Source organism: Cavia porcellus, unplaced genomic scaffold, assembly GCF_034190915.1.
Source record: "Cavia porcellus strain 051 isolate PalLab524CR breed Dunkin Hartley unplaced genomic scaffold, mCavPor4.1 scaffold_17, whole genome shotgun sequence".
Lineage (NCBI taxonomy): Eukaryota > Metazoa > Chordata > Mammalia > Rodentia > Caviidae > Cavia > Cavia porcellus.
The window spans coordinates 44,109,981-44,135,435 of record NW_026947500.1 but is presented as its reverse complement, the minus strand read 5'-3'; the positions used below and the strand labels follow the sequence as shown (position 1 = coordinate 44,135,435).

Below are 25,455 nucleotides of genomic sequence, written 5' to 3'. Positions count from 1 at the left end.
TGGCGGCCTCTCCCAACTTGCTTCAGAGCAGCAGCACAGCAGAAAGCAGAGGTCCCCAACCCGGAGCTGCACAGGAGCTGTCACCAAGGCCGAGCAACCACCCTGCCTAGGCAGGGGCAGAGCTGGACCCAGCCCAGGCCTCCCTGCTTCACAGGCAGGCTCAGCTGCGGAGCCTCGGGCTCCTGAGAACCATAGCACTCACGGGGCTCCCCAGGGTGTCCCCACCACAGCCTGGGACATAAAGGACCCAGAGTGACTGTGCCCTGGCTGGAGTCAGAGCCTCGAGCCTGTCTCTGCACAAGTCTGCCGCCTGCATGCCTGAATGGACACCAGACACCTCCAGCACACACAGCTGTCCCAGCATAAGACAGTGCACCAGTGCCCGGGGAAAGCAGACTCTGCTGAACGCACAGGGTTCTGCCTCTTTGGAAGTTCAGAGCCTTAGTCTTCTCTCAGATAAAAAATAAGATGAACAGCAGCGACCTCTTGGAGTTCTGAACCGGTCAGATGTGATAACGCACTCAAACCCTTCCCAGCGCCCGTCTCCGGTTACCTATTAATTACAATATTATCAGCAGCATATTATGTTAGCAGAGAGCTACACGGAAAACTGCAGCTCACCCAGCAAGCACTCAAAGTAATTCCCTCAGCCAAGAAGTGAATGAAGCAAGTAATTACTCAGGATGCCAGTGAGCGCCAGGCCCACACTCATTCAGCAACTCTGCCCCGGCCTCCACTCCCCGCAAAAATTACTTTTAGGAGCTAAATATCCTCTCTGCTGACCAAAATTGCGCCCCCAGGAGCCAGGATTCTTCCTGCCGAGGAAGCTTGGGTTTGCCATGGTATCTTGGGGCTGGCTGAACTGGAAGTCAGCTCTATGCCACGGTCTAACCATAAACCAATCTGCTATGTTTTCTTAAACTGTGTGCAAACAAAACCAAATCATTTGGTCTCTCCCTTGTTGTCCAGGAGCAAAACAAAAACACTTAGAATCCCTCATCAGAATTTGAAAAAACAGGTTAAGGGAGAATCAAAATATTTTCTGGACTCTGGGTAAAATAGGTAAGTATTCAGGCTTAAGGATTCACTGGGGTAGATCCTAAACACAAATAGTTATTATACCCCAGCAGCCAAAAAAACAAGACACAGGAAGATACTGTAAGATGAAACAGCCACGTGCCAGCAGCCTTTTTTTTTTTTCTTCTTTCCTTTTATTTTTCATTTGAAAGCAACCCTGCTGCAGGGCTGAGGTTCTGAAGAACCTCGTGGGATGACATTTCTCCAGAGGATGAGGCTGAGGGCTGGCTTTGGTTTTGTCACACCACCTAGAACTCACACAGAAACCAAAGCCAGTGTACAAGAGTGCTCCTACCCTGGGTAGGGGCAGGCACTGCCCCCAGCAAAGCCCAAGCTGAAACCAGCTCCCACGGACCTTCCTGTCTAGGGGAAGGGAGGCGATGGAAGGTTCAAAGATGGCTTTTCCAGGCCTACTAAGCACTGGCTCTTCGGGCAGCTCTACCTACAGTTCCCACACCCCGTCCACACCAAAGGCCTAAAATATCTTTTCCAAAATATCTCCATTGTTTTTAACCCATTATACTTAATTTCATTTTGACACATACAAATAATCTAAGCCTCAAAAAACTGATCAATGATAAGGAGGTAGTCTGATAATTTCAACGTTTATTTCCTAAACAACTCATCTCAGAAACACTCAAATTTGATTTTGGTGGGGCGCAGTGGCCCACACCTGTGACCCCAGCAGAACAGGCTGAGACAAGAGGATTGTTGCAGGTTTGAGACCCTGAACTGCATAGCGAGACCCTGTCTCAAAAAGACATAAATAAATAAATATATACCTGATTTTTGTTTGGTGTTTTGTTTTGTTGGTACCGGGGATCAAACTCACAAACTCCTGCTTAGCAGGAAGGCACTTATGCCACTGAGCTAAATCCCTGGCCTTGTACATAGGAAGAAACATTTTTTTTTTTGCTGGTGCCAAGGATTGAACTCACGACCTTGTCAGGTACTTATGCCAGTCAGGTACTTATGCCACTGAGCTAAACCCCCAGCCCCTGCTTTGATCCTTTGAGACAAGGTCTTGCTATGTAGCCCCAGGCTGGCCTTGAACTTGCTGTAATCCTTCTGCCTCAACCTCCTGAATGATAGGATTACAGTCACACAATCTAACTGATCTTTTTCTTCTGTCTTTTTGAGACAGGGTCTCAATATGCAGTTCAGATTTGACCTGAGCTCACTTTATAGCCCAAGCCAGTCTCAAACTTGCAACAATCCTCCTGCCTCAGCCTCCTGAGTGCTGGGATTACAGGCGTGTGCCACCACCCCCAGCCACCTATTTTTTAGCTCAATCTACACTCATCATTTTAGGCCCATACAGTGACACAGCACTGAGCCTATGGCAAAAAACAGGACCCAAATGAAAACACCACCCAAAGCAGCATTTAAGAGACACAAAGCCCAGGTTAGTTTGCATAACCCAAGCTCCATCCTGGCTTCTCTGGCCTCTTGCTGGGCAACCTCTAGCTGTCCGGTCTGCTCTGGACCTCACAATCTTCATCTAGCCTTTTCCATTTCTTATTTTCAAAATGGAACCCCAAAATGAGAACTCTATTGAGAACCTTCCATTTCTGCAGAGCAAACAATACAGGAAGGAACTATGTGAACAGGAACTGGACAGTGGCAATATGCTAAGGAGACCCAAGGAAGGATTGGGCAAGAAAGACACTGACCCAAGGGACTTTCTGCTGATCAAGCGCAGCTTGGAACCTCCCCAGGGGAAGCCAACAAGTGAATAATATCTGTACCAGATTAAACTGAACCACAAGCAAAAAAAAAAAAAAAAAAAAAAAAAAAACAACCACAAGCAGACAAGCAGCTCACCTACTTTCTTTGCCGTAGCCTTTGGCACAAAGAGACCTTCAAATAGGGAGCAACTGTTTTTTAAAACTTCATAAGTGGCTCTCCATGAATTTATTGCCAGGGACAGGGAGAAAGGAGCCCATACTGCACCTCAGTGATAAACCCATTAGCACAGCGCTATCCGGAAAGCTTTTTGGGGGGGACTGGGAGGGGATAACGGGAATCAAACTCAGGACTTTTCACTTGCCAGCGAGGTGGGCGCTCGTGCCACAACTATATTCCCGACCCTGAAAAACAAATTTTTAATATTTACTAAATACCTTCATAGATTGGCTAGTGGAAGCTTCCAGGCCCAATGGTGCTAAGAGGTGGGTGTTGCACCCCATCTACAGATGGGTAAACTGAGGCTAAGAGTAAAATGGACTCCCACCACCTGGCCCTGGTGCTGACACTCACCCAAGACAGCAGCAGGTCACATGCCAAGGCTGCCAGGGAAATCAGCGCCCCGCTCGGAGGCTGCCCAGGCTCAGGGCTCCAGGTCCCTTGTCATCCTGCCTCCTGGGCTGCAGGGTACGTGTCCCCACTCTCAGACACTCAGAATTTGTTTAAACTCCCTGAAGCCAAGCTCCAGCCCATCCCACCATGTCCTCTTGGCTTCACAATATATCTCCTCAGGGCTGATGCCTATGAGACCAGCAGAATCTGTCTTAGCAAAATGCACACGCAGGCTGTCCACAGGTTCGGGACCCCAGCGGACTCCAGGGAGGCAGGCGGTAAGGAGAAGGCCCTGGGGCGGCGACTGCGCCCCCTCCCCGGTCCTTGGTCTGGGACGGCAGCTGTCCCCCGGTTTCCCTGCCTCGGCCTCCTCCCCAGCACTATAGAAATGCCACAAAAGGGAAACGGCGCTTTCAGAAAGGTCGGCCACCAAAACGCCAGGCATGCAGGAGGATCTCAAAAGTGGAGCGAGAAAGCGGTGGGGGAAGCCGGCGCCCACAAAGCCATGAACCCCAGCTCATCAGCTTCTTCTGGGAGACGCCGAGAGAAGGCTGCCGCTGCCTCCAGGGTCGCCCGCGAGTGCCACCTGGTCCCGGGCAGGGAACTTTCCCCAGGACCGGCACCCCCCGCCAGGTCGGAGGTCCGTGCCGCCAGGCCCGAGGCGATCGGCCCAGTCCGCGCCCCGGATCCCAGTCGCTGGCCCCCGCCCCGGCCCCGGCCCCCGCCCCGGCCGCGCACCGGGCAGGTGCAGGCCCCGCGCTCACCTGGCCCAGGCGCAGCAGCAGCAGCAGCGCCCCGCGCAGCCCGGGCTCCATGCCCCGCGCGCCCTGCAGCGCGCCCCGGACGCGCGGACCCGGCCGCCTCCGCCCCCGCCGCCCGCGCGCGCCCGGCAGCCCTGGCCCCGGCCCCGCTCCCGCTCCCGCTCCGCCCGCCGCGGGCCTCTCCGGGGACAGCGCGGCGGCTGCGGCGGCGGCGGCCACACGGGGGCGGCGGGGGCGCGCGGGGGCCTCGCGGGCGCTGCCTCCTGCGCGCGTCATGCGGCTCGGGCTGCGGGCACCGCGGCGAGCGCTCGGCCGCCTCGCGTCCCCTCCCCCTCCGCATCGCCGCTGCCTCCGCCCCGCCGGCCCGGCCGCCGCGGCCCCTGCCGCCCTCACCGCCCCCGCCCCGCCCCGCCCCGCCCCGCCCCCGCGGCAGGGGGAGGGGAGGGGAGGAGCCGGAAGAGAGGGGAGGGGGAGAGGAGGGAGGGAGGGGGAGGAGCAGGGAGGGACCGAGCCCCTCGCGCACGCCCCGCCCCGCGCCTCCCGCATTCCTGGGACTGGCGACCCGGGCGGGCCACCGCTCCAGCGCCACACCCCCGCTGCTGGTCCCCACGGGGCCCCTGGCCTCGATCGCCTGCAAGGCCCAGGGTTTGGGTCACTGGATGTTGACCGACACTGCTGGGAGGTCATGGCCAGGCCTCGCTCTAGACAGCAACCTGGCCCCAGCCTCGTGGCCCGGGCCTTGGCAGAGCTGGAGGTGTGGGCCCCAACGCTGTAGGAGGTGTGCGGCGCACCTGTTGGGTTCCCTGCCCCCAGTACTTAAGCCAGGAAAGTCAAAGTTCGCCTGCCAGCCGGGGTGGGGACCACAGACCTCGGCTGGGGCACGGGGCTGTGCGGCAAGGCAGCCTGGCGGAGAGGGGCGCGTCTTTCACCAGCCGGGCTGCTCTCTGCCCTCGCCGGTATGGCCCTAGGATGCCAGCCTACCCTCACTAAGGTGATGGAGCGAGCAGCTGCGGGTGCAGGTCAGTCACATAGCTTGCCTGGCATTCGAGGGACCTGGGTTCCATCCCCCAGCACCCCCCAAAAATGTAGGGGTGAAGAGGCAATGATGGGATGAGGCCTAACAGTGCCCCTGGCCCAGAGGGGCTCTCCGTGCGGGTCACCTCTGCCAGTGGTGCTATGGTGACACTGTCAGGGAGGTGCCCGACCTGAAAAGAGTGACAGATTCCTGCAGTCTCAGTTTCTGTCCCCACAAGCTGGGGGGAGGGGTTAGGAGAGATCCAGGTAGAGGTGACACCTGAGCTAGGCTTTGGAGCCTGCCTTGGATTTCAAGGGGCCTGCAGGAAGTGGCATGGCAGGAAGTGAGAACAACTCAGCACCAACCAGGAACCAGAAGCCTGGGCCTGGCCTTCTAGAAGCAGGAATGGTGGATGTGGGGTTCAGATCTGGGGAGCCTTCAAGGCCCAAAGAATGAGTCCAGGTTGACTGTGGCTGGAACCTTAGAGTCCCAGCGGCTGGCACAGCACACAGCAGGTAAGGGGTCCTCACCAGCACACCATACATCTTGCTCTCTTTTGTTCCTGCATCACGATTGTCACGGCTGGAGGAATTCTGCTCCTCCCGGCTCCTCCGCTTCCTCCACTTGCTGAGGCAGAAGCATGTAGCTTAAAAGGTGCGATGCCCAGAGAGGAAAAAAAGACTGCCGCTGCCAGGCCTGCAATACAGACCGATAGGCCTTGCTGCATCTCTGTGTGTACTTGGATCTGTGGAGGCTCAGGGACCTCCCACTATACTCCAGGTTTTCCTGCCCACACCAAATTAGTGGCTGGACCAGGTCTTCCCCACTGTCCAGAGAGGATGCAAAATAAAAAGGTTTCTCAGCCAGGGAGTTATAAGACCTGAATAATAAACTGCTCCCCAGTAGTATACAGATCACTCTGTGGGAGAATCGTGAGGGTGTGAATTCCATTGGATGGAGTCTTTAGTATATGAATGTGCCCAGGGAAACCATACTGTGAGAGATGCCTCTTCCACCAAGCCAACCTTGCAAAGGAATATGCAAATAGACTCTACAGTCTCCTCCAGTGTCACTGTCAACCAGTGCCAGGGCAGCCACACAAGCACCTGCAGCTCCTTGGCCTAACCTTTTCTACTGCTTTGCAGGGCTCTATGCTCTGTAAGTCCCTGTGCATTTTTTGACTGCTGAGCAGATTCTAAGTAACTTCTTGTGACAGGGCCCACCTATGCCTAGCACAAAGTAGCCACTCAGTATTTATTTCATTAAATTAACTGCATTCATTTGAAAAGCAAACAAAGAGGCTAAATATGCACCTGTTCCCTCACAAAGGCAGCAAATTCTATTTGCAAATAGCTTTTCAGGAGTAAATGTACTAAGCACTTTGTAGGGTGGGTGTATTCGAATCGGGAATATAGAGTGTAATGGTGTTTGACCTCACACTCCTTCCTGATAAGACTAAAAGTGTGCATAAAGTGGGGGCAGATGCACAAAGAAGGAGAGGGCTGAGCTGAAAGTCGGGGTGAGGGTCCCAGGAACTTTCCAAATATGCCAGCGGAGTCACACAGGAATATTAGAGTATGGATTCACGTGGAGCCTGGGAATCTATCTGGGTTTTAAACCAGCTCCTTAAATCAGAAAACAGTTTTAACCAGGAGTGGTGGCCCACGCCTATAATCTCAGCACTCCAGGAGGCTGAGGCAGGAGAATTGCCACAGAGTTTCAGGCCAGCATAGACTGCATAGTGAGACCCTATCACACACACACTAGGAAAAAAAAAAAGTAAAAATAGGGTTCAATGTGTTGTCTCTGTGTATCCCAAACTGGCCTCCAGTTCATGGTAATCCTACTGCCTCAGCCTCAAAAGTGCTGAGATTATCAGAGTGCAGTGCATGTCCTTTTTTTTTTTTTTTTTTTTCTTTTTTTGGTACCGGGGATTGAACTCACAACCTTGCATTTGCCAGGCAAGCACTTAGGCCACTGAGCTAAATCCCTGGCCCAGCCATGTCCATCTTTGTTGTTACTTCTTTATTGTTCTCTTGGGCCTCAGTTCCCCACCCCATCCCCCTATCTTTTTTTTTTTTTTTTACTCAAACTCATGACCTTGCACTTGCCAGGCAGGGGCTTGTGCTGCTAAGCTAAATCCCGGGTCAGCTTCCTCAATTTTAAAATAGGAAGGGACAGAATACAACTTTCTACTCCATCCTGGAGGAACTGGTCCTAGATGAAGCCACCACATTTAATGACAAGTACGCATCCCACCAGGAGGCGGCCTGCTGAGCTCAGGCCTAGAATCAGGTCACCAGCCCCGCAGGGAGCCCATTCTGCCTGGCAGTACTCTGCCTCCCCAGGCATCCTGCAAAGAGAAAGGAAATGTTTCTTAAAGTCTATCCCTTAGGTGCTGGCGAGGCTTGCCCACCTCTCAGGCTCCAAACAGAATAGAAAGGAAGACTTCTAGAAAGATCTTTAAAAACAAAAATAAGCGGTGCTTCATCTTTGCAGTGGTAACAGGACGTTTCCTGTGGACTCATAACTGGAATGTGGTTGGGGCTCTGTGCTCCCCACCTCAGCTCCGCCCTGCACAGAGGGCGTCACCTGCCCAGCTGCACCGTGAAGAAGCACTTCCCCGACTGGTGCCTGTGTGTGCCCATCTGGAAGGCACATGTATATGAATGTGCCCCTGTGCAAGGCACACGTGTACGAGTGTGTGTGTTGCGAGCATGTATGGGGGTGAGGGATGAGGCTTGATTCCAAAAAGACAGTTGCCTGTGACAGATTCTTAATGCAGGAGAAAGCCCATAGCAGCCACCTCCGGGTGTGGGGAGCAGGATCCCCCAGTGATGAGCCTGCTGTCACATGCCTCCTGAGGTCCCAGGGAGCCCAGGACCCTTGGGCTCTGGCAGGACAGACCCAGAAGCCAGGGTCTCAGGGCATCTGGCAACAAGGAACGTGTGACAAAGACACCAGGGTGGGAAGACAAAGACAAAGAGCTTTAGTGCAGGGCCATAAAATGACTGTGGCAACAGACCCACCATACAGGCCGGGGACAGGAGAGGGTCAGGCTGCTGCACAACCGACACCTGGAACAGAGGCAGGGCTTTCCAGGCCTGTGTAAAAGAAGTTTTAAAACAATTTTTTTTAACTTTGAAAAGATACCTTCTTTTCTGAAAATTTTTTTCTAGTTCTGGGGTTGGACACAGGCCTCATGCATGCAAGACAAGAGTTCAGCCCCTGAGCCACATTATTTGCCATGGAGCATCACTCTGTGGCCCAGGCTGGCTCTGCACTCACAGTGATTCTCCTGCCTCAGCCTCCCAAGTGCAGGGATTACATACCCAGCTGCATTCATGGGCTTTCCTGGAGTCAGCTACTTGCGTTTAAATCCTGGTTTTTAGTTGTTTCACTCTGGCAAGTTACATAATTTTCTGAGCTTCAGTGTCTGTATGTGTCAGAGCATGTTGATGTTAATAAATGTTTCATAGGATCATTCAAAGTACTAACACAGTTCTATTTACTATGGACATGTTTGCAATTATTACAGTATCTTTCTAGCTGGGCATGGTAGCACACATCTATTATCCCAGCACTTGAGAGGCTGAGGCAGGAGGACCACGTGAGTTCAAGATGAGCTTCAGAGTTCAAGGCCAGCCTGAAGGTTCTGCCTCAGAGAAAAAAAGTACCATTTGGCAGCTCTGAATTAGATAGTGAAATGGGAAGAACATGAATAACATGCTCCTAAGTTCAATCATGCATACTTGCTGTACAGTGTTGGTCCCACAGAATGAATGGGATAACTTACTGACCTCAGATAGTTGTGAAGATGGCAGGTAAGGACACACGTGAAAGAGATGGCACAACTTCCTGAAGAACCAAATGGTAAAGACATGGTCACTGTTCAAGCATGGCGCCACATTCCTATAATCTCAGCACACTAGGAGGCTGAGGCAGGAAGTCTGAGCCCAGCCTGGGCATTTAGCAAGACTCTGTATCTTGAGAGGGAGAAGGAAAGGGAAAGGAATAGGAAGGAGAAGCGGTCACTGATGGAAAAATAAAGTTTGGGGGATTGGAAGTCCCATCCTCTGCCAGGCAGGCAGTGCTAAAAGTGGCTGGGGGCAGCTCTTAAGGCCACACAATTAGGGCTCCTTAAAGCCCTGGCCTTGAGAAGGAGGCCCACAGAACAGCAGCTGGACACCCTGGGGGATGTAGGAAAGGCAGAATTTGTGGCTGCACCCAAAAGCTACTGAGTTAGATCGGTGAGGTGCATTGAAATACATGATGAATGTTTAAATTTAGATAGGCACAGTGATGCATGCCTGTCATCCCAGCACTCAGGGGCTGAGGCAGGAGGGTCACTGTGAGTTCCAGGCCAGCCTGAACTATAGTAAGGCCCTGGCTCAAAAAAACGAACCCAAGCATAAAAGACACATGGCCATGAAGCCCTGTCAAAATCCTCCCTTTGTTTGAATACACTTACCCTGTCACTCTTGCCACTTACTACAGCAGTACCGAAAGTCCTGTTCTGTGTCTCTACAAGGTGTGACTAAAAAATCCAGCAGCTGCTGCTACCCAGTGCCATCCAGCAGAGAAGCAGGCTTGAACAACTTGAAGGTGTCCTCATCAGCCTTCTTCACCAGCTCTGGTAACGTGTGACTGCTGGCTCTTCCCTCGATGTCAAAATGAGCATGAAAGAGAAACATTTTGAATTGATTCAAGACATGGAGGCAGCCAGGACAGCACAGACACTCAGGAAAGAGGACTCCAGAGCTGCTGCAGAAAGTGACAAGAAACAGGGTGAGTGTGTGGGAGCATGGGGAGGATTTGACGGGATCCTGGAAATGGGTCTTTGCAGTTATACATTTTGGGATCTTTTTCTTTTTTTCCCAGTACCAGGGATCAAGCTCATGACCTCACACTTGCCAGGCAGCCGCTTATGCTGCTGAGCTAAAACCCCAGCCCCTGCGGTTGTACATTTTTAAGCATGAACACTCACTGTAACTTCCAGGCACACCCTGCACGTCTTCACCAGCTCCCAGAAGATTCCTGGGGACCTCAGTGTGACAAGCACTGAACTTGTCACTTACGTGACAACCCAGTGGCCTGCAGCCTTTGTCAGTGGACTCAGTCCCCAGCCCTGTTCCTGGGGCTGCCCTCCAAAGCCCACAGTGAGCGCCTTGGAGGAATCCCCATCAGGAGGACACATAGCATCCAGGGGCGATAGATTCCTCCACCCACAGTGTGGGGAAAGACTCTGTTCTACATGTTGTCCCTATGAAACAAAAATAATTTTTAAAGGCCTAGATTATCTCATAGAAGAAAAGAGTTTCCATGTCCTTGATTAAAAACTGTGACCCAACATAAGGAGACGGTTAAAAACCATCATTGGCAATTATCTAACTTTTTATTTTTTGGTTTTCTGAGAGTTTCACTCTTGTAGTTCAGGCTGGCCTCGAACTCACAGTGATCCTCCTGCCTCAGCCTCCTGAGTGCCAGGATCACAGGCATATACTATCACACCCTGCTTTGCAAGGAATTTATATACTTTATCTCATTTACTTCCGGACCCAACCCTGCACCACCAGTGCTAGCCAGCTGGGTCCCCAGTTCATGGCTCAGGAACTAAAGGACTCTGCATTTCAGGAGGCACCCCCAGGTCCCCTTGTAGTTCATGCCAAGACCTGCCTTGCAAGCTAACCCTAACTGAAGAAGTTCCTTGGCAGAACTGTGTCCCCCCTGTGCCATGCAGCCTCTCCCAGAGTCCCCTCACCTTCAGCCTCTAGCCAAGAGCAGCATGACCCAGACACCCCTGAGGTCCCTACAGCACCAGTGAGCACTTTCAAGACAGGGTCACAAAGTCCTCATCCCCTCAGTTGCTGCTCATCTGTTGCTGTCATTGTCCCCTGTCACTGACATTTGTATCAGACCTCTCTGCCAAGTCTTGTGGCTATTGTACTGAAAGATCCTGCAGCTGCTCTCTGAGCCGAACCCTCCAAGGCACAGGGACTTGGACAGTATGACACATGACAAGTCTCGTGGAGGCCTTGGAATTCCTTCTGCTGACAAAGCAATCAAGGCTCTGTTGGGCTCTCTAAGCTGTTTGGGAGGCTGAGGCAAGAGGGTCCCAAGTCTGAGGCCAGCCTGCACAGCTTGGCAAGGCTGTGTCACAAAGTCAAAACAGCTTGGGCTTGGGTTGCAGCTCAGTAGCAGAGTAGCCTCATTCAATCCCCAAGGGACAGGAAAGAAGGCAGAAAGGGAGGAGGAAGGGAAGGAGAGCAGGACAGGGAGGTGAGGCTTGGAAGAGTGAAGCAACTTGAAATGGCACATGGCCATGCTAAAAACCAAGGGGCTCCCCAGAAGGCCTCTGACCTGTTCCCACTCTCCTGTGTACTGGCAGGGGACCGAGTGACACTGCCTGACCATGCCCGGCCACCCTGCTCAGCCAATCTCCATTCATTTCTGGGCTGTTAAGAAACTCCACCGTGCTCGATGGAGGATGTAGTGAAGCCTCCAAAGTTTGCAGTCACCAAAGATGTCCAGTGCAGATGGTGAAGACTACAAGAGCCCCCGAGCCCCAACCTCACCACATGCTGGGCCAGGCAGGGCCTGACTCAAGGTCAGCAGAGGAACCCAGTGACAAGGAGTCCACAGCTTTGCCAAGGTCCTCCAGGTGTCCATTTCCTCTCATTCCTGCTGATAGTCTCAACCCAGAGGTTCCTTGTGCCTGGCACAAGATGTCCCCGTGGCACACCCAGAAAGCTAGCTGGGGCAGAGGGGCAGAGGCTCCCACACAGCTCCTAAATTTGGCCTGGCCAATCCTACCTGGAAGGGTCTTCTGGGTCCCTACCTGCTGGCCCTACAGCAGCCACTGGAACACAGTCGGTAAGATGGGGCCACACTCAAGTGTCAACAGCTCAATCCACCTGTTGCTCTTAGCACTGGAACCGGGTCTGCAGGTTTCTCTTTGCATTGCTGAGTGCTGAGCACATGATGGCGGGTGAGGGGCCAGGTCATGGAGGCTCCCTGGGAAGACAGAGTGAGGTGGGACAGAGTGGAGGCAGCACGTACACACACACCTGCTGCACTCTATACCACCTTAAAGTTTACAAAGTCCTTTGCCCATAACCAGAGCACTACCCAAAGCAGCATCACCCATGGGACACAGCTTCTGGGAACTCAAGGTGCTTCGTGTTTATAGGCCCAGAAACAATGTTCTTGGCCCTCGGGAAGATTCTAAGAAATAAGCACTGCTTCTGTTCCCACACTGAACATGAGGACTAGGAAACAGGGTGGGGAGATCTGCAAAAGGGACAAAGAGATTGGGAGGAGGGGGAGATGAAAAAGAATTCAGATGTGTGGTAAACAAGCACTGACTCTGCGCCAGGAACATGATCCTCATGTACAGTAAACATGGCCTAATAAAAATTAAAAGTGAAAAAAAGGTTTAATAAAGGCAAGAAAGCTAGGCGTACTGGTGCAAGCTGGTAATCACAGCACTAGAGAGGCTGAGGCAGGATTGCTACAAGTTTGAGGCCAGCCTGGGTTACACAGTGAGTCCAAGACCAGCCTGAACTACTTAGCGAGAACTTGTCTCAAAAAAACAAACTAAAGGGGCTGGCGATTTAGCTCAGCAGCGTAAGCGCCTGCCTGGCAAGCTTGAGGTCATCAGTTTGATCCTCAGTACAAAAAAAAAAAAAAAACTAAACTAAACAAATAAGAAGAAATGGAGGCTACGGATCCATTTGGAATTCTGTTCACCATCTTACGGATCCGTATGTTGTAATCTAAGCAGAAAGGACAGTGAGAACAGCGGGGTGTCTCAGAGACCCCATGGCAGAAATGCAGCTGGACAGATGCCACACTGGGTCATCTTGGGAAGTCAACCAAGCAGGAGCAGAACCCGCTGGGATAACCCATTCTGGGTGTGTTTGTGAATGATTGGCAGGTAACCCAGCAAACGGGGATGCTCCACCCCGGAAGTGGGTGCACCAGCCAATCAATTCAGACCACAGAGGGCACGAAAAAAGGAAGTGTTTCCCTTTGTGGAGATCTGGTGTTTAGCGTGCCCTTTGGACGAGGTCACCAGTTTCTTTGGGTTTCTCGGGCAGTCTTCGTCCAAGGGGCCCCCGCTAGAGGCCCCGAAGCGAATTTCCGTTCTTCCGCTCTCCAGCTCTCCAGTGTGCACGTGGCTGTTTTTATTTTTTTCCTCTGCTGCCGCAGGCGCCATGAAGACTTCCACCCCATCCCCAAAGCCCATCTAACAGAGCCCTGTATTATTATCCTCATTTTTATCCCGTGCCTGTTACTCCCGAGAACCCTAAGCCAGGGCCAGCCCCACACGGAGACCAGCGGCAGCTCGGGTCCCTTCCCTGCAGGAGCCGTCACTGTGGCCGAGGGACAGGGCTGTGGGCTGAGGTGCAGGCCCGGGATTCTGGCGTCGCACCGGGGACCAAGAGGCTATCAGAAGTCACCCCATTTGCCCCACAGCTAGCAGGTGCGCAGAGGAGCTGCACTGAGCTGGGCTGACACCCCAAAGCTTGAGAACTCTGATGGCACAGGACCTGGTCTCTGGGCTCTGAGTACACAATGCTGGATCTCTGGGCCTTCGAGCCTTCTGTTCCACCACCCAGATCGCACTGCCCACTCCTCACAGGCCCATGGAAGACCGAGATGTCCCTGCTCTGGAGAACCTTAGACCAAAGGCCGAGGCCCACTTCAGGCTGTGGCAGATGGAGATGGAACGGCCAAATCGGTTCTGAGATCTTGATGAAACTGGACAGAGGAAAAAGAGGAGGAAATCGGCTTCCAGTCTGGACTGGACTCTGGCCTGCAGTGTGCTGCCTGATGGTCCTCACCTTCTGTTGGGGGTGCTGACACTGGGGAGCCCTGCACTGGGCTGTGGCAGGTATAGGGGATATGTACTGGGAACTTCAAAGCCTACTCAGGGACATGCAGGATGGGTCACGGGAGAGTCACACATTGCAAGGGGGAAAGTAAACCAATCCTGTCTCTCTCAAACATTGTGACAAGTGTTAGAAGTCAGTAGTGAGCCCAGACTGGAGGTGCCCACCCCATCTCAAAAGAAAAAGCAAAAAAGTTGATGTAGCTTGGTGATAGAGTACTAGCCTACTGTGTGCAAGGCCCTGGGTTCAATCCCCAGTCCTTGGAAAAAGAGCAAAGCCAGCAATGTAGAAAAACACACCTGTCGTCCCAGCTGCCAGGCAAACGGATCAGTTGAGCCAGTAAGGTTAAGACCAGTGTGGACAACATGGTGATACTGTATCTCAAAAAAGAAAAAAAAAAAAAAACAGTGATGATGATGATAAGGATGGCATTTTTACCCCAGAAAAATCTACTCTTGAAAGAACCTGATACACAGAAAGGAACCAATAAAAGAATTGCTGAATGAATGACATTTATTTAGATATTAGAAACTACCTAAAACTGGGCGTCATGGTGCACACCTGTAATCCCAGCGCTTGGGAAGTTGAAGCAGGAAGATCGATGTGAATTCAAGGCCAGCCTGGGCTACATAGTTCAAAATCAACCTGAACACAAAGCAAGACCCTATCTCACAAAGGAGAGGGGGGAGCAGAGGGGCAATAAAAATACATTTTTTTTAAAAAAATCCATTTCATAGACAATGCACTTGGGACTCCTGTCTCTCAGGAGCCATTCCTGTTCCGCAATAAACCTTTCTTACTTTTAACTTCCTTTTTCCTTTAGAATTCATTCTTTGATTTCAAGGAACACAAACTGAGCAGATCTGACATCTAGCAGCTTGGGAGTTACCCCTCTCCTGTATCACTGGAGAACACCCCCCACCACCACCACCACCAATACTACTTTAACAATTTATTACTGTTTCAATGTGTTGCTTTGTGACAGTGTATTGCTTTGTGGCAATGTATCTATTACTGTGGAGTAACATTGTAAAGTCTTTAAGAGAGTGTTATGGCTTGTGTCCATGTGTCCTTGGCATCATGCAGTTGTAGGTGTGGCTTTTTTAGAGATGGCTGGATCTAGAGTGGGTAACACTGGGATTGATTCGTGCTGCAGGGCTAGGATCAAGAGCACTAGGAATAAGGGTGTGCCCTCACTGGTCTAGACAAAATAGAAGGGATACAGAATGCTTTGGTTCGTCCTTGCTTGATTTCTTTGTCACTTTCCCACCGTGAACTGTCTTTCCTCTCTGATTCCTGTTTGCCTTGCCATTCTGTCCTGGAACGAGCAATTATGGACTGAAACCTCTACAAAGTGTGAGCTAGATAAACCTTCCCTCCGTTAACTTTGGGTGTCAGGTATTTTGTCTCAGCAAGGAGAAATGCAACTAAGACAGATACTAAACTGAAGATTGCAACATGTATAAACATATTAAATTATAAAATTCCATTTCATAGAAAAATATTAAATATATGCACAAAATTAATACACCTACATAATAAGGGTGGAGATGACAGTTTAAATTGTTTTAACTACTTTTCTATTTAGTTTATTTCCATTTTCTCATTTATCCACAATGATCATGTGTTACTTGTATAACCAAAAACAATAAAAGCCTGGCATGATGATGCACACCTGTAACCCTCGCATTCAGGAGGCTGAGGCAAGACAGTCTCCAAGAGTTCCTGGCCAGCCTGGGCTACATAGTTCAGGCCAGTTTGAATTAATTTTTTTTTTTTAAAGAAAAAGATTTTGTGAGGAGAGTCTTTCTGAGGAAGAATCTCGCTATGCAGTTCAGGCTGGCCTTGAACTTACTATGTAGCCCAGGCTGGCCTTGAACTTTAAAGCAATCCTCCTGCCTCAGCCTCTTTCTTGAGTGCTAGAGTTATAGGCATGGTCCACCAAACCCAACTACAAAAAAGATTTCTGAGTATGAGTATGTGAAACACAAGTGTTTTGTTCACTCCAGAGCTGGCAGTCAGGGGAATGTGGCTGCCCAACGACCAGGGATGGCTGAAGTCAGGCAAGCAATGGTAAATGCTGGAGAGAACGGGTGCAGGCAGGGAGAACTCAGATAAAGGCTGGCAATAATGGGTACGAGCCAGCCACATCCTGGGAAATTTTTTTCCAAATCCATTTTATTTCAAGGAGAAAAAGAAAACAAGAAAAAAATTCAAAACACGTCAATCAGGGGGCAACAATTGTGCATTCTCATCTACATCCTAGGAGCTGATAGCAGGAAAAAATTTAAAACTGGATTTTGACCTAGCCACTCCAGGAATGCTAGAGATTCTGAATGAACAAAACCAGCAAGGTCCCATTTTCAAGGAGTTATGGGGGCGGGAGTGGAGATGGAACAACCTGTAAATTAAATAGGGATATTGAAGCCATCTCTGTCTCCAAAGAGTAAATGTCCATGGGGAAGGAAAAGGAGGCACGTGAGCCTGTGGCCCATTTACTAGTCATTAACATTGCCACGCAGCATCGATTTTTCTGTTGGTATTGTTGTTACAAACATGTTGTAAATTAAAACACAAACATAACATTATACCCCTAAATACTTCAGTATGAATCTCTAAGATAGATACTGCTCTACTTATCCAAAATGTCACTGTCAACTCAACAAAATCTACAACAGTGCATTCATCTAACCAAAAACACCTGAACAAGGGATGCACACCTATCATCTCTACACTTGGGAGGCTGACGCAGGAGGATCTCAGCCAAGTTCAAGGCCAGCCTGGGCTACATAGTAAGATCCTGTCTCAAAAAAAAAAGGTAGCCATACATCTGTTGTGGGAAGAATACTTAAATTTTAATGTTGTCCTGTATTTCATTCTACTTACAACAGTTTTTTTTTTCACATATTTCCATAGCTGTGTGAATTGATATGCAATCAGTGGCATCTTGAGTTACTGGTGGCCAGGGGACAGTCACAGTGTAGTTGCCATTGCCTGCACACACACACACACGCACGCACACACGCACGCTAAGAACCTGCTGTTTTGGTAACTCAGGTCACACAGCCCGCAAGTCCCAGGCTGGAACTGGAGCCAGTCAGTCAGCTCCTCATTATCTCTCCGGCCAGAGCCGGGGTGAATGGACCTTTTCCGCCCCCGCTGGTGAAGTTCCGTGACCAATGACAGTGATCTGTGAAGGAGTGAGTCATCCTGGTCTTACCCCGGGGGTGGCAGGGAATGACCTGATTACCACAGACTCCAGAGGCCAAGACAGGCGCTGCAGAGGAGCCACTGGCCTTTTAAAGGGTTCCTTTTGTTTGTTGCTTTTTGTTTTTGAGACAGATCCCTAAATTTCGTTTTGAGACAAATCTCTAAATTTCCCCGGCTGTGCTCAATCTTGGATGCCCCTGACTCAGCTTCCCAGAGCGCTGGGATAACAGGCGTGCAGCACCACGCCCTGCTGGTAATTCACCTTTTATGCCACAGTTCCTTCAGTTAGGGGAGGATCAAAGGAGTAACACACACACACACACACACACACACACACACACACACACACACACACACGGGATTTAGACCGGAACTGGAAACCAGCAGGCCTCCTCCTCACTCCACATTCACCGTGCCCTAAGGAAGCCCATCCTGCAAGGCAACCGGCAGCAGCTCCTGAGGGACTGATGGATGTATTTCAGGAGAAACTGCCCAGCCCAAGGCTGACTCACTGCAGCCCTTGGGTCACGTGCACCCCATAGAGCTTCCGACCACAGAGGAGTCAGCACTTAGGTCTCTGTTCCTACCGACTGCCTTGAATGGAGACTCTGATCGAGCATCAGCCCCGTGAATTCTCAGATGGGACTGGCGCTAGGCCCATATGGATTTCATCTGTTATATTCTAAGGAATCCAAAAGAAGATACAGACCCCTTCCTTTCTTCTTTCTTTCTTTGTTTTTTTGTACACTAGGAATAGAACTAAGACCTTTACACTGAGCTCCATCTCCAGCCCTTCTTTAAGACAGGAACTCCAGGGGCTGGGGATTTAGCTCAGCAGCATAAGTTCCTGCCTTGCAAGCAGGCAGTCGCGTGTTCGATCCCTGGTACCAATAAAAAAAAAAAAAAAGACAGGAGCTCCCTAAATTGCCAAGGCTGGGCTTGAACCTGACATTCTCCTGCCTCGGCCTCCCAGAGTGCTGGGATCCCAAGTGTGTACTAATATGCCTGTTTCCTCTTTGAGAAACCTGAAGTGAGACAGAAACTCACTAACTTCTGCCTTTCCTAAACTCCACTTCACTGACCCAGGGGAGGCAGCGACCAGTTTAGAACCTGGCACAAAGTGGGTGATTAAGGAAATGTATAATGAATGAAAAGTTAATGGGTAGATGAGCAAATGGATGAGTGAGATGGATGAATGGATGATTAAATGGTAAATGAGTGAGTGGATAGATGTATAAAAGGTGAATGAGTGAATGTATGACTGAATGGATGAAGGGTTAGAGAAAGGACTCCGGACCTTCAAAGTCTTCCCATGTCACATAAATCCTGTTCCCTCCTCTGCCCACTCTGTTTTTTTTTTTTTTTCAACTCCCATTTTCTAACCTGTGTCTCAAACATGAGTGTCACAAGGGCTTCTGAGGACATCTGGGAGCAAAGATGGCCTTGGTATACGATGACACTTGCGTTTCCTGAGGCCTCGTTGCTGTGGGTCTGTTTTTGACCAATAGGCAATGGCATCTATGAGGCACTAGATTAGGGTGTGGCAAGGTGGCTGGGTAAGTGGGCGTGACTGACCCCTCTCCAGGAGCTGTCAATCACAGAGGCCTAGCCATCACCGCTAGGACGCGTGTGTGGAACTGCTTCCCAGCCATGCTTCGGCCGCTGGGCTGAGTCACGACCTGGGATGCAGACTGCATTGCAGCCCTGTGCAGAGCGCAGCTCCTACTGGGGCCTACGGCGTTCACAGTGCGCAGTACCTCTCCAGAGCACTTCTTTTCCCTACTTGGAAGCCGGTAATTTATAAGCCTCCTTTGCTTGTCTTCACCAGCTCTTTAAACAGGACAACAGGAGCCGGGACAGAACCCCAGCACCCCATTCAGAGTGCATCCTGAGGGAGGGCTGCGGAGACTGAGGGTGGTCAGAGCACCAGGGTCACCAGGAGAAACTCGGCAGTCCTGCCAGACACTATCAGGACGGGAAACCCAGCCGAGCATGGTGGCTCATTCCTGGAATCCCAGCTCTCAGGAGGCTGAGGCAGGAGGACCACCTAGTTCAAAGACAGCCTGGGCTACATAGCGACACCCTGTCAAAAGAAAGGAAAGAGAGAAAGAGCAACAGAGAGAGACAAAGAAGGAAAGGAAGGTAGAAGGCTGGGATCATGGGTGAAGGAAGAAAACACGCTGAGTCCTTACAATGCCACGAGGCACCGTGGATGTTCCTGGCGACGCTGGCGGCCGATACTCTCGTGAAGCCCGGTCTGAAGGCTGACAGAGCCAGGCACTCGCGCCAGGGCCTTGGCCCTCCCCTCCCTCAGTGTCAGTAACTGTGCCCAGGAGCCCGGGGACATGGTGGCTCGGGGCACAGGAACGGTTCCTTTGGGGGAAGAGTGCCAGCCTGATAAGGGACAGAAGCGTCCTGAATATGTCCATCGAGGATACGGTGAGCAAGTCGCCCCCTGGCCCTTCCCCACGTGCTGGCCGCGAGGTCCATCGGTGATGCTACGGCAGGGCTGCCAGGGAATCCGGGAGCAGAGCGCAGCCACTGTGGCAAAACCCTGCAGCTCAGCAGAGACCTGCAGCCTCAAGGGCTGAGCCTGGGAGAACTGACTCAGCAGGAAGCCGGCTAGGCCGGAGCTACTCCGGGTCCCACCCCCAGCCCTAGCCCGCCACACCCAGCTTTCCTGGGGCTGGGAAACCCATGCCAGCGGTCCTTACCTGGGGGCATCCAGCCAATTCCTTTCATGATTTTGTCTTTTTTCTGGTCCTGGGGATTGAACCCTGAAGCCTTCACACTGAGCTACATCCTCAGCCTTTTTTATTTTGAAGCTGGGTCTCCTTAAGTCACTAAGTAGTTCATGCTGAGCTCAAACTTGCAATCCTCCTGCCTCAGCCTCCCCTCCTGTACCTAAAAAAAAAAAGGCTTTTACCCCCAACTTAGCCAACTCTCACTTGACTGGGGATTTTAATTAAATGTTCCTGAAGGGTTAAAGGCAAGGGAATGGGAAAAAAAGAAGCAAGATTTATGGTGCACAGGTACAAACTCCCTACGATGAATGTGGTCATTATGCACGTCTAAAATGTACCAATGAAATATACAGTTAAAACAATAAATAAATGTCCCTTTTCTCAGCAAAGCCTCTGCTGAACAACTCTTCTAACCCCTCCTCCTCCAACATTTCCTACCCAGCAAAAGCCAAAGTTGCTATAAATTTCCTTGTAGACCTAATTGCTCTTGTATTTGATCTAATTTTAGAGATCTAATTGCTTTTCTTTGCAGTTCATGGATTGGGAAAACCCCTATTCCACAAGATAGAATGAGCCTTCCCAGCGGGCCAGGACCAAACTGTAGGCTTTACAGTAGAAACAATGAACCAGAACAATAGAGAAGTAAGAGCGGATTCTAATGCCAGGTTTCATCTTTGTACAGGTTAAGGAGAGGGGCTTTATTAGTTAGCTGGTAACACAGCCTTCTGCTTTCAGGAAAAGCTCATCTGTGTGTGGGGTCTGTGGGGCTCCTTAAACTTCCGGTTCAAGTGTGTGGTTTTTAGCATGACTGACTCCATATTGGTTTGGGCTGGGTTGTTGAGGCTCAGCCAGCTCAGTCAAAACAGAGGCCTCCCCGAGCTTCTGTGTAACTCCCTTCCCATTTTTCCCATAGCATGTTATCTTATAACAGTATCTTCTCATTTCCCCTCCACACTGGAATTCAAATTCTTTTTTTTTTCTTTGTGAGATAAGGCCTTGCAGGGCTGCCCAGGCTGGTCTTGAACTCATGGGTTACAGTAATTATCCTGCCTCAGCTTCCCAAATGGCTGACACTACAGGTGTGAGCTACCACACCCAGCTTCAAATTCTACTTTTATCTGTTTCCTTTCTTTGAAAAAATCTGACTGCTGTGTTACTGCTGTGTTACCATGTATCCACAATAGCAGCTCTCAGGAAACGTAAGTGGGGCGGTCAGGGCCATGGCTCAAGTACTTGCCTCGTAAGCACAAGGTCGTGAATTTGATCCCCAGTACCAAGACAAATAAATAAGTGGGATGGACAGAAGTGAATGTTAGTGTACTCACGTGGTTTTTTTTGTTTGTTTGTTTCATTTTCCAGTACTCAGCGATTGAACCCAGGGGCTTTACACTGAGCTACATACTCAGTGCTTTTTAAATTTTTGACACAGGGTCTTGCTAAATTGCTAAGTTGGCCAGGGTGGGCTCAAATCTGTAGTCTTCCTGCTTCAACCTCCCAGAAGTTGAGATCATAGGTGAATACCATCCCACCCAGTTTTATTCTTTTTTTTGTTTTTTTTGAAAGAGTCTCGGGGCTGGGGGTTTAGCTCAGCGGCATAAGCACCTGCCTTGCAAGCAGGCAGTCGTGAGTTCGATTCCCGGTACCGATAAAAATGAAAAAGAAAAAAAAAAAAAAAAAAAAAAAAAGAAAGAGTCTCACTATGAAGTTCAGATCAGCCTTGAACTCACTATAACCCAGGCTGGTCTCCGACTCAGCAATCCTCCTGCCTCAGCCTCCTAAGTGCTGGGATTACAGGTGTGTGCAACCACACCCGCCTTTATTCACCATATTTTGTCATCAATTCTGATTATTATCAATAAAGGTCATTGTAGTACACCAGCAACTATCCATTGCAGGTAGTGACCAAGTTTCAAAGCTGAAAACTGCCACATACAGCAAACCCACCTTAGGTTCACAAATACTAGAATCATATAAACCCTCCAGGCCAAGAGGCAGACACTGGTAGGCAGAGGGCTCAGTTAACTGCAAGGGTTAATAGAGGACTCCAAGTATGCCAATGAGACCAGCTTCTCAGGGCCAAGAGCCAGAGAAGCTTGCAATCTCCACCTAAAGGCATTGAAACTCAAATTTTAAAAATAATCTCTCAGTGGCATAAGCGCCTGCCTTGCAAGCAGGCAGTTGTGAGTTCCATCCCTGGTACCAATAAAAAGGGCAAAGACCAAAAAAATAAATAAATAAATAATCTCTACCAACTAGCCTGATGGTACATTCCTGTAATCTAGAACTCAGGAGGCTGAAACAGGAGGATCCCTAAGAGTTGGAGACAAGCCTGGGTTAAGTAGTGAGTTCAAGGCCAGGCTACATAGTAAAACCCTGTCTCAAAAACAAAACAATCTCTACAGCTACACCTCCCTCTAAACTAATTGCTGTACTCCAGTCTCTAACTGTACCTTGATCCTATCTCATAGTTCATCTTGATTTTAAAATACCCAAGTAATAGCCAGCTATGGTGGGGAATCCCCATAATTCCAGCACTTGAGAAGCTGAGGCAGGAGGATCCCTGTGAGTTCAAAACCAGTGTAAAGGGGCTGGAGATTTAGCTCAGCGGCAGAAGCGCCTGCCTTGCAAGCAGGTAGTCCTGAGTTTGAGGCCCGGTACCGATAAAAAGGAAAAAGACAAAAAAACCAGCCTAAGCTACATTGGAGATCCTGTCTCAAAAAATAAATAAATACGCAGACATTACTAATATTCACAGCCTCCCATCTTCCAAAAATGTTTTTCCTCCCAGGGACCCCATCAGACATCAAGGCCGCAGGTAGGTGATAGGATTCGCTGATTGATTGCAAGCTTAGCTGCCCTATTTTAAGTGTGTATGTGCATGGTGTTGTTTGCTTTTGCTTTTTGAGACAGGGTCTCACTTTGTACTGCCTTTAGACTCTCAGTGCTCCTCCTGCCTCGGCCTCCTGACTCCTGGGGGGTGACGTCCCCTGGTAAGATAGCGATGAGTCACCCTGGTTCAAGAGGAAAGGGGCAAAGCTGCCTGGTTTGCAGGAAGCCCGGCCTGGTGAGCGTCCCAGACCCAGGCACAGATGGGAACAGAACTCCACTTCCGTGAGTGGGAGTACAGTACTGCTGCTGTACTCCCATGGCTTCTCCTCCGCGGAAACAGAAAGCAGGGCTGAAGTCACTGCTGTTACCCCCACAACTACATGGGAGCCTGCTTGCAGGCCTGAGGTGAATGCGTGAATGCGCATGCTCACTGGGGGGGCGTGGCTTGAAGCTCCGCCCTTCACTGCAAAACAGGAACGCAGGGACCTGACTGGATGTTGGAATAATTAAATGCAAGATACGCCTCCCTTCTGCTTTAGCTCCACCCCAAGATTTAGCTACCCTCCCCCTTGTCATCAGCTTTTTATATTTTTCTTTTGGTTTTTTTTGCGAGAGACTGGTTCAGGCTGGCCTTGAACTCACTTTGTAGCCCAGGCTGATCTCCTAGCAATCCTCCTGCCTCAGCCTCCCAGAGTTATGGGATTACAGGTGTCTGCCACCACACTCGGCTCACCAGCTTTTAGACTCAACAAATGTTAGCTGTGATTGTCACTGCTATTTAGGGTCACCAAGTGAATGCCAGCCTGACAACCAAACTGCATGCAGTTTTGGGGTTTTTTTGTTTTGTTTTGTTTTGGGGTGTTTTGTTTTTTGTTTTGTTTTGTTTTTTGTCTTTTTTTGAGACAGGGTCTCTATGCAGTTTGGGCAGGCCTTGAGCTCACTTTGTAGCCCAGGCTGGTCTCGAATTCACAACGATCCTCCTGCCTCAGCCTCCTGAGTGCTGGGATTATAGGCGTGAGTCACTATGCCCAGCACTGCATTCAGTTTTCAGTGCCACCATCACCAAAGAGAGCTCAAAAACTAGAACACTTTGTTTTGTTGTTGTTGTTGTTTGAGACAAGGTTTCACTATGTAGCCCAGACTGGCCTGGAACTCACAGAAATCCTGCCTCAGCCTCCTGAGATGACAGGCATGCACCATCACATCTCTATCTCTTTGTGAGTTCCACAAGCCCAGAGCAAGAGAGTCTGCACTCATTGCCTCTTCCGACCCTGAAGCCTCTGGCTCAGACCGGGTTTGAAGAAGGAAGCATAAAGTCATATCTGATGATCTGAGAGTGCTGACAATAGAAGTTTCAGTTCTACAGCTTCTGCTCTGAGCCACAGCATCAACGACAGCCACCCCAACCCACAATGTCGCCTGTGCCAGGAACAGATAGTTTTGGGGGGTTTTTGTTTTGTTTTTGAGACAAGGTCTCACTATGTGGCTTAGATTGGCCTTGAACTAGAAACCACCCCCTTGCCTCAGCCTCGTGGGTGCTGAGGTTGCAGGGGTGCACCGCCACACCTGGCAGGATGTTTCTTCAAAAAACTTTTTAAAAAATAAGTGTACATGGAATCTGAGTCACTATCCCACTGAGGTCCTCTGTATCCCCCTATTTACATAGTCAGCCACACTCCCATCCCTGACAACTTCCTGTGTCTCTTTTACACAAACACCCATGCACGCTCACACACGCTGTTCACCAGGCAACAACTTCAAGGACTGTTTCACAGCTGAGGTGCCAGTACTAAGAGCAAGACTAGCTGGCAGCACCAAATGAAAGGTCATTGCAAGAATTAATCCAGACCCCAGCTAAGCTAAGCAGGCAGTTTCAGCCAAGGAACAATCCAATACACCCCTGTTCCTCATGTCACAGCACTTCCAAAGCCCTCTTCACAATGTCACATCTGGAAACCCAGCACTCTGGAGGCTGAAGCAGGAGGATTGCTGATGAATTTGAGGCCAGCCTGGGCTACACAGTGAGTTCAAGCCTGGACTACATAGCAAAACCCTGTCTCAAACACATTTTTATAAAGAAAAAACAAAACCCCACAATATTTATTTCCTCCCATGAGAAAACTCTTTCTCCCTGTACCTTCCAGGCTGGAGGCCCTGACTCTGGGTGAACCCGCTCTGGGGACAGAAAGCCCTTCCGGCCTCAGGCTTTGGGCAGGGACTTCCCTTCTCTAATCTCCTTTTCTTTATCTGGAAAGTGAAAAGGGCCTGGATCCCTTCTCGATGAAAACTTTTAAATTCCTAAATCCTGCCAAAGGCTGGCCAATTAACCCTGGAAGGATTGAGCCCAGCAGGGTTGCCCTCTACCTGACGCAAGCTGGAGCCATTGGGGACCTAAGGGCCATCTGGTTCCCACTCCAGTGCCCAGGCGGCCCTGCCCCCTACCCCAGGCTGTCCCAGCCACGGATAACATCTCCAGAAGCCGAGTTGTCCTTGTGTCATTCTGCGGTCAAAGCAGGTGGTTTATTTAGTTTGGAAATAAATCGCTCTGCACCTGGCTGGATTTCCAGTGGACAATTTAACCCCCGGCTACCTGGGGGCCTGCTCCGTAACCCGTCCTGCAGCTACTC

At 50.3% G+C, this 25,455-nt stretch overlaps 1 protein-coding gene and 3 long non-coding RNA genes across 9 annotated transcripts in view; 1 reads left to right on the top strand and 3 right to left on the bottom strand.

Annotated features, from left to right (window-relative positions):
- The window catches only part of Ptprj (protein tyrosine phosphatase receptor type J), a 104,371-nt gene extending 99,928 nt beyond the window's left edge, over window positions 1-4,443 (bottom strand). The window contains exon 1 of the mRNA XM_063227950.1: window positions 4,140-4,443. Coding sequence (XP_063084020.1) covers window positions 4,140-4,412 — 273 coding nt within the window. The 5' untranslated portion in view covers window positions 4,413-4,443. The remainder of the gene's footprint in view (window positions 1-4,139) is intronic.
- Window positions 3,407-14,851, top strand: LOC134470952 (uncharacterized). Of its 5 annotated transcripts, none has more exons than XR_010040238.1 (3): window positions 3,407-3,653; window positions 9,683-9,939; window positions 11,540-14,851. It is a non-coding gene; the product is annotated as an uncharacterized LOC134470952 (long non-coding RNA). The 5 variants fall into 5 exon arrangements; XR_010040240.1 differs by having other exon boundaries at window positions 3,407-4,008; XR_010040236.1 differs by having other exon boundaries at window positions 3,407-4,015.
- LOC134470953 (uncharacterized) lies at window positions 7,271-9,689 on the bottom strand. The gene is made up of 3 exons (XR_010040241.1): window positions 8,952-9,689; window positions 8,181-8,255; window positions 7,271-7,504 (listed from the first exon to the last, which is right to left on the bottom strand). It is a non-coding gene; the product is annotated as an uncharacterized LOC134470953 (long non-coding RNA).
- The window catches only part of LOC134470951 (uncharacterized), a 34,055-nt gene continuing 21,935 nt past the window's right edge, over window positions 13,336-25,455 (bottom strand). The window contains exons 5-6 of one of the 2 annotated variants that reach the window (XR_010040235.1): window positions 14,345-14,419; window positions 13,336-13,914 (exon numbers count right to left, since the gene is read on the bottom strand). This is a non-coding gene — a long non-coding RNA (uncharacterized LOC134470951). Of the gene's footprint in view, window positions 14,420-25,455 lie in introns of both variants that reach the window. The other variant, XR_010040234.1, reaches the window with a different exon arrangement.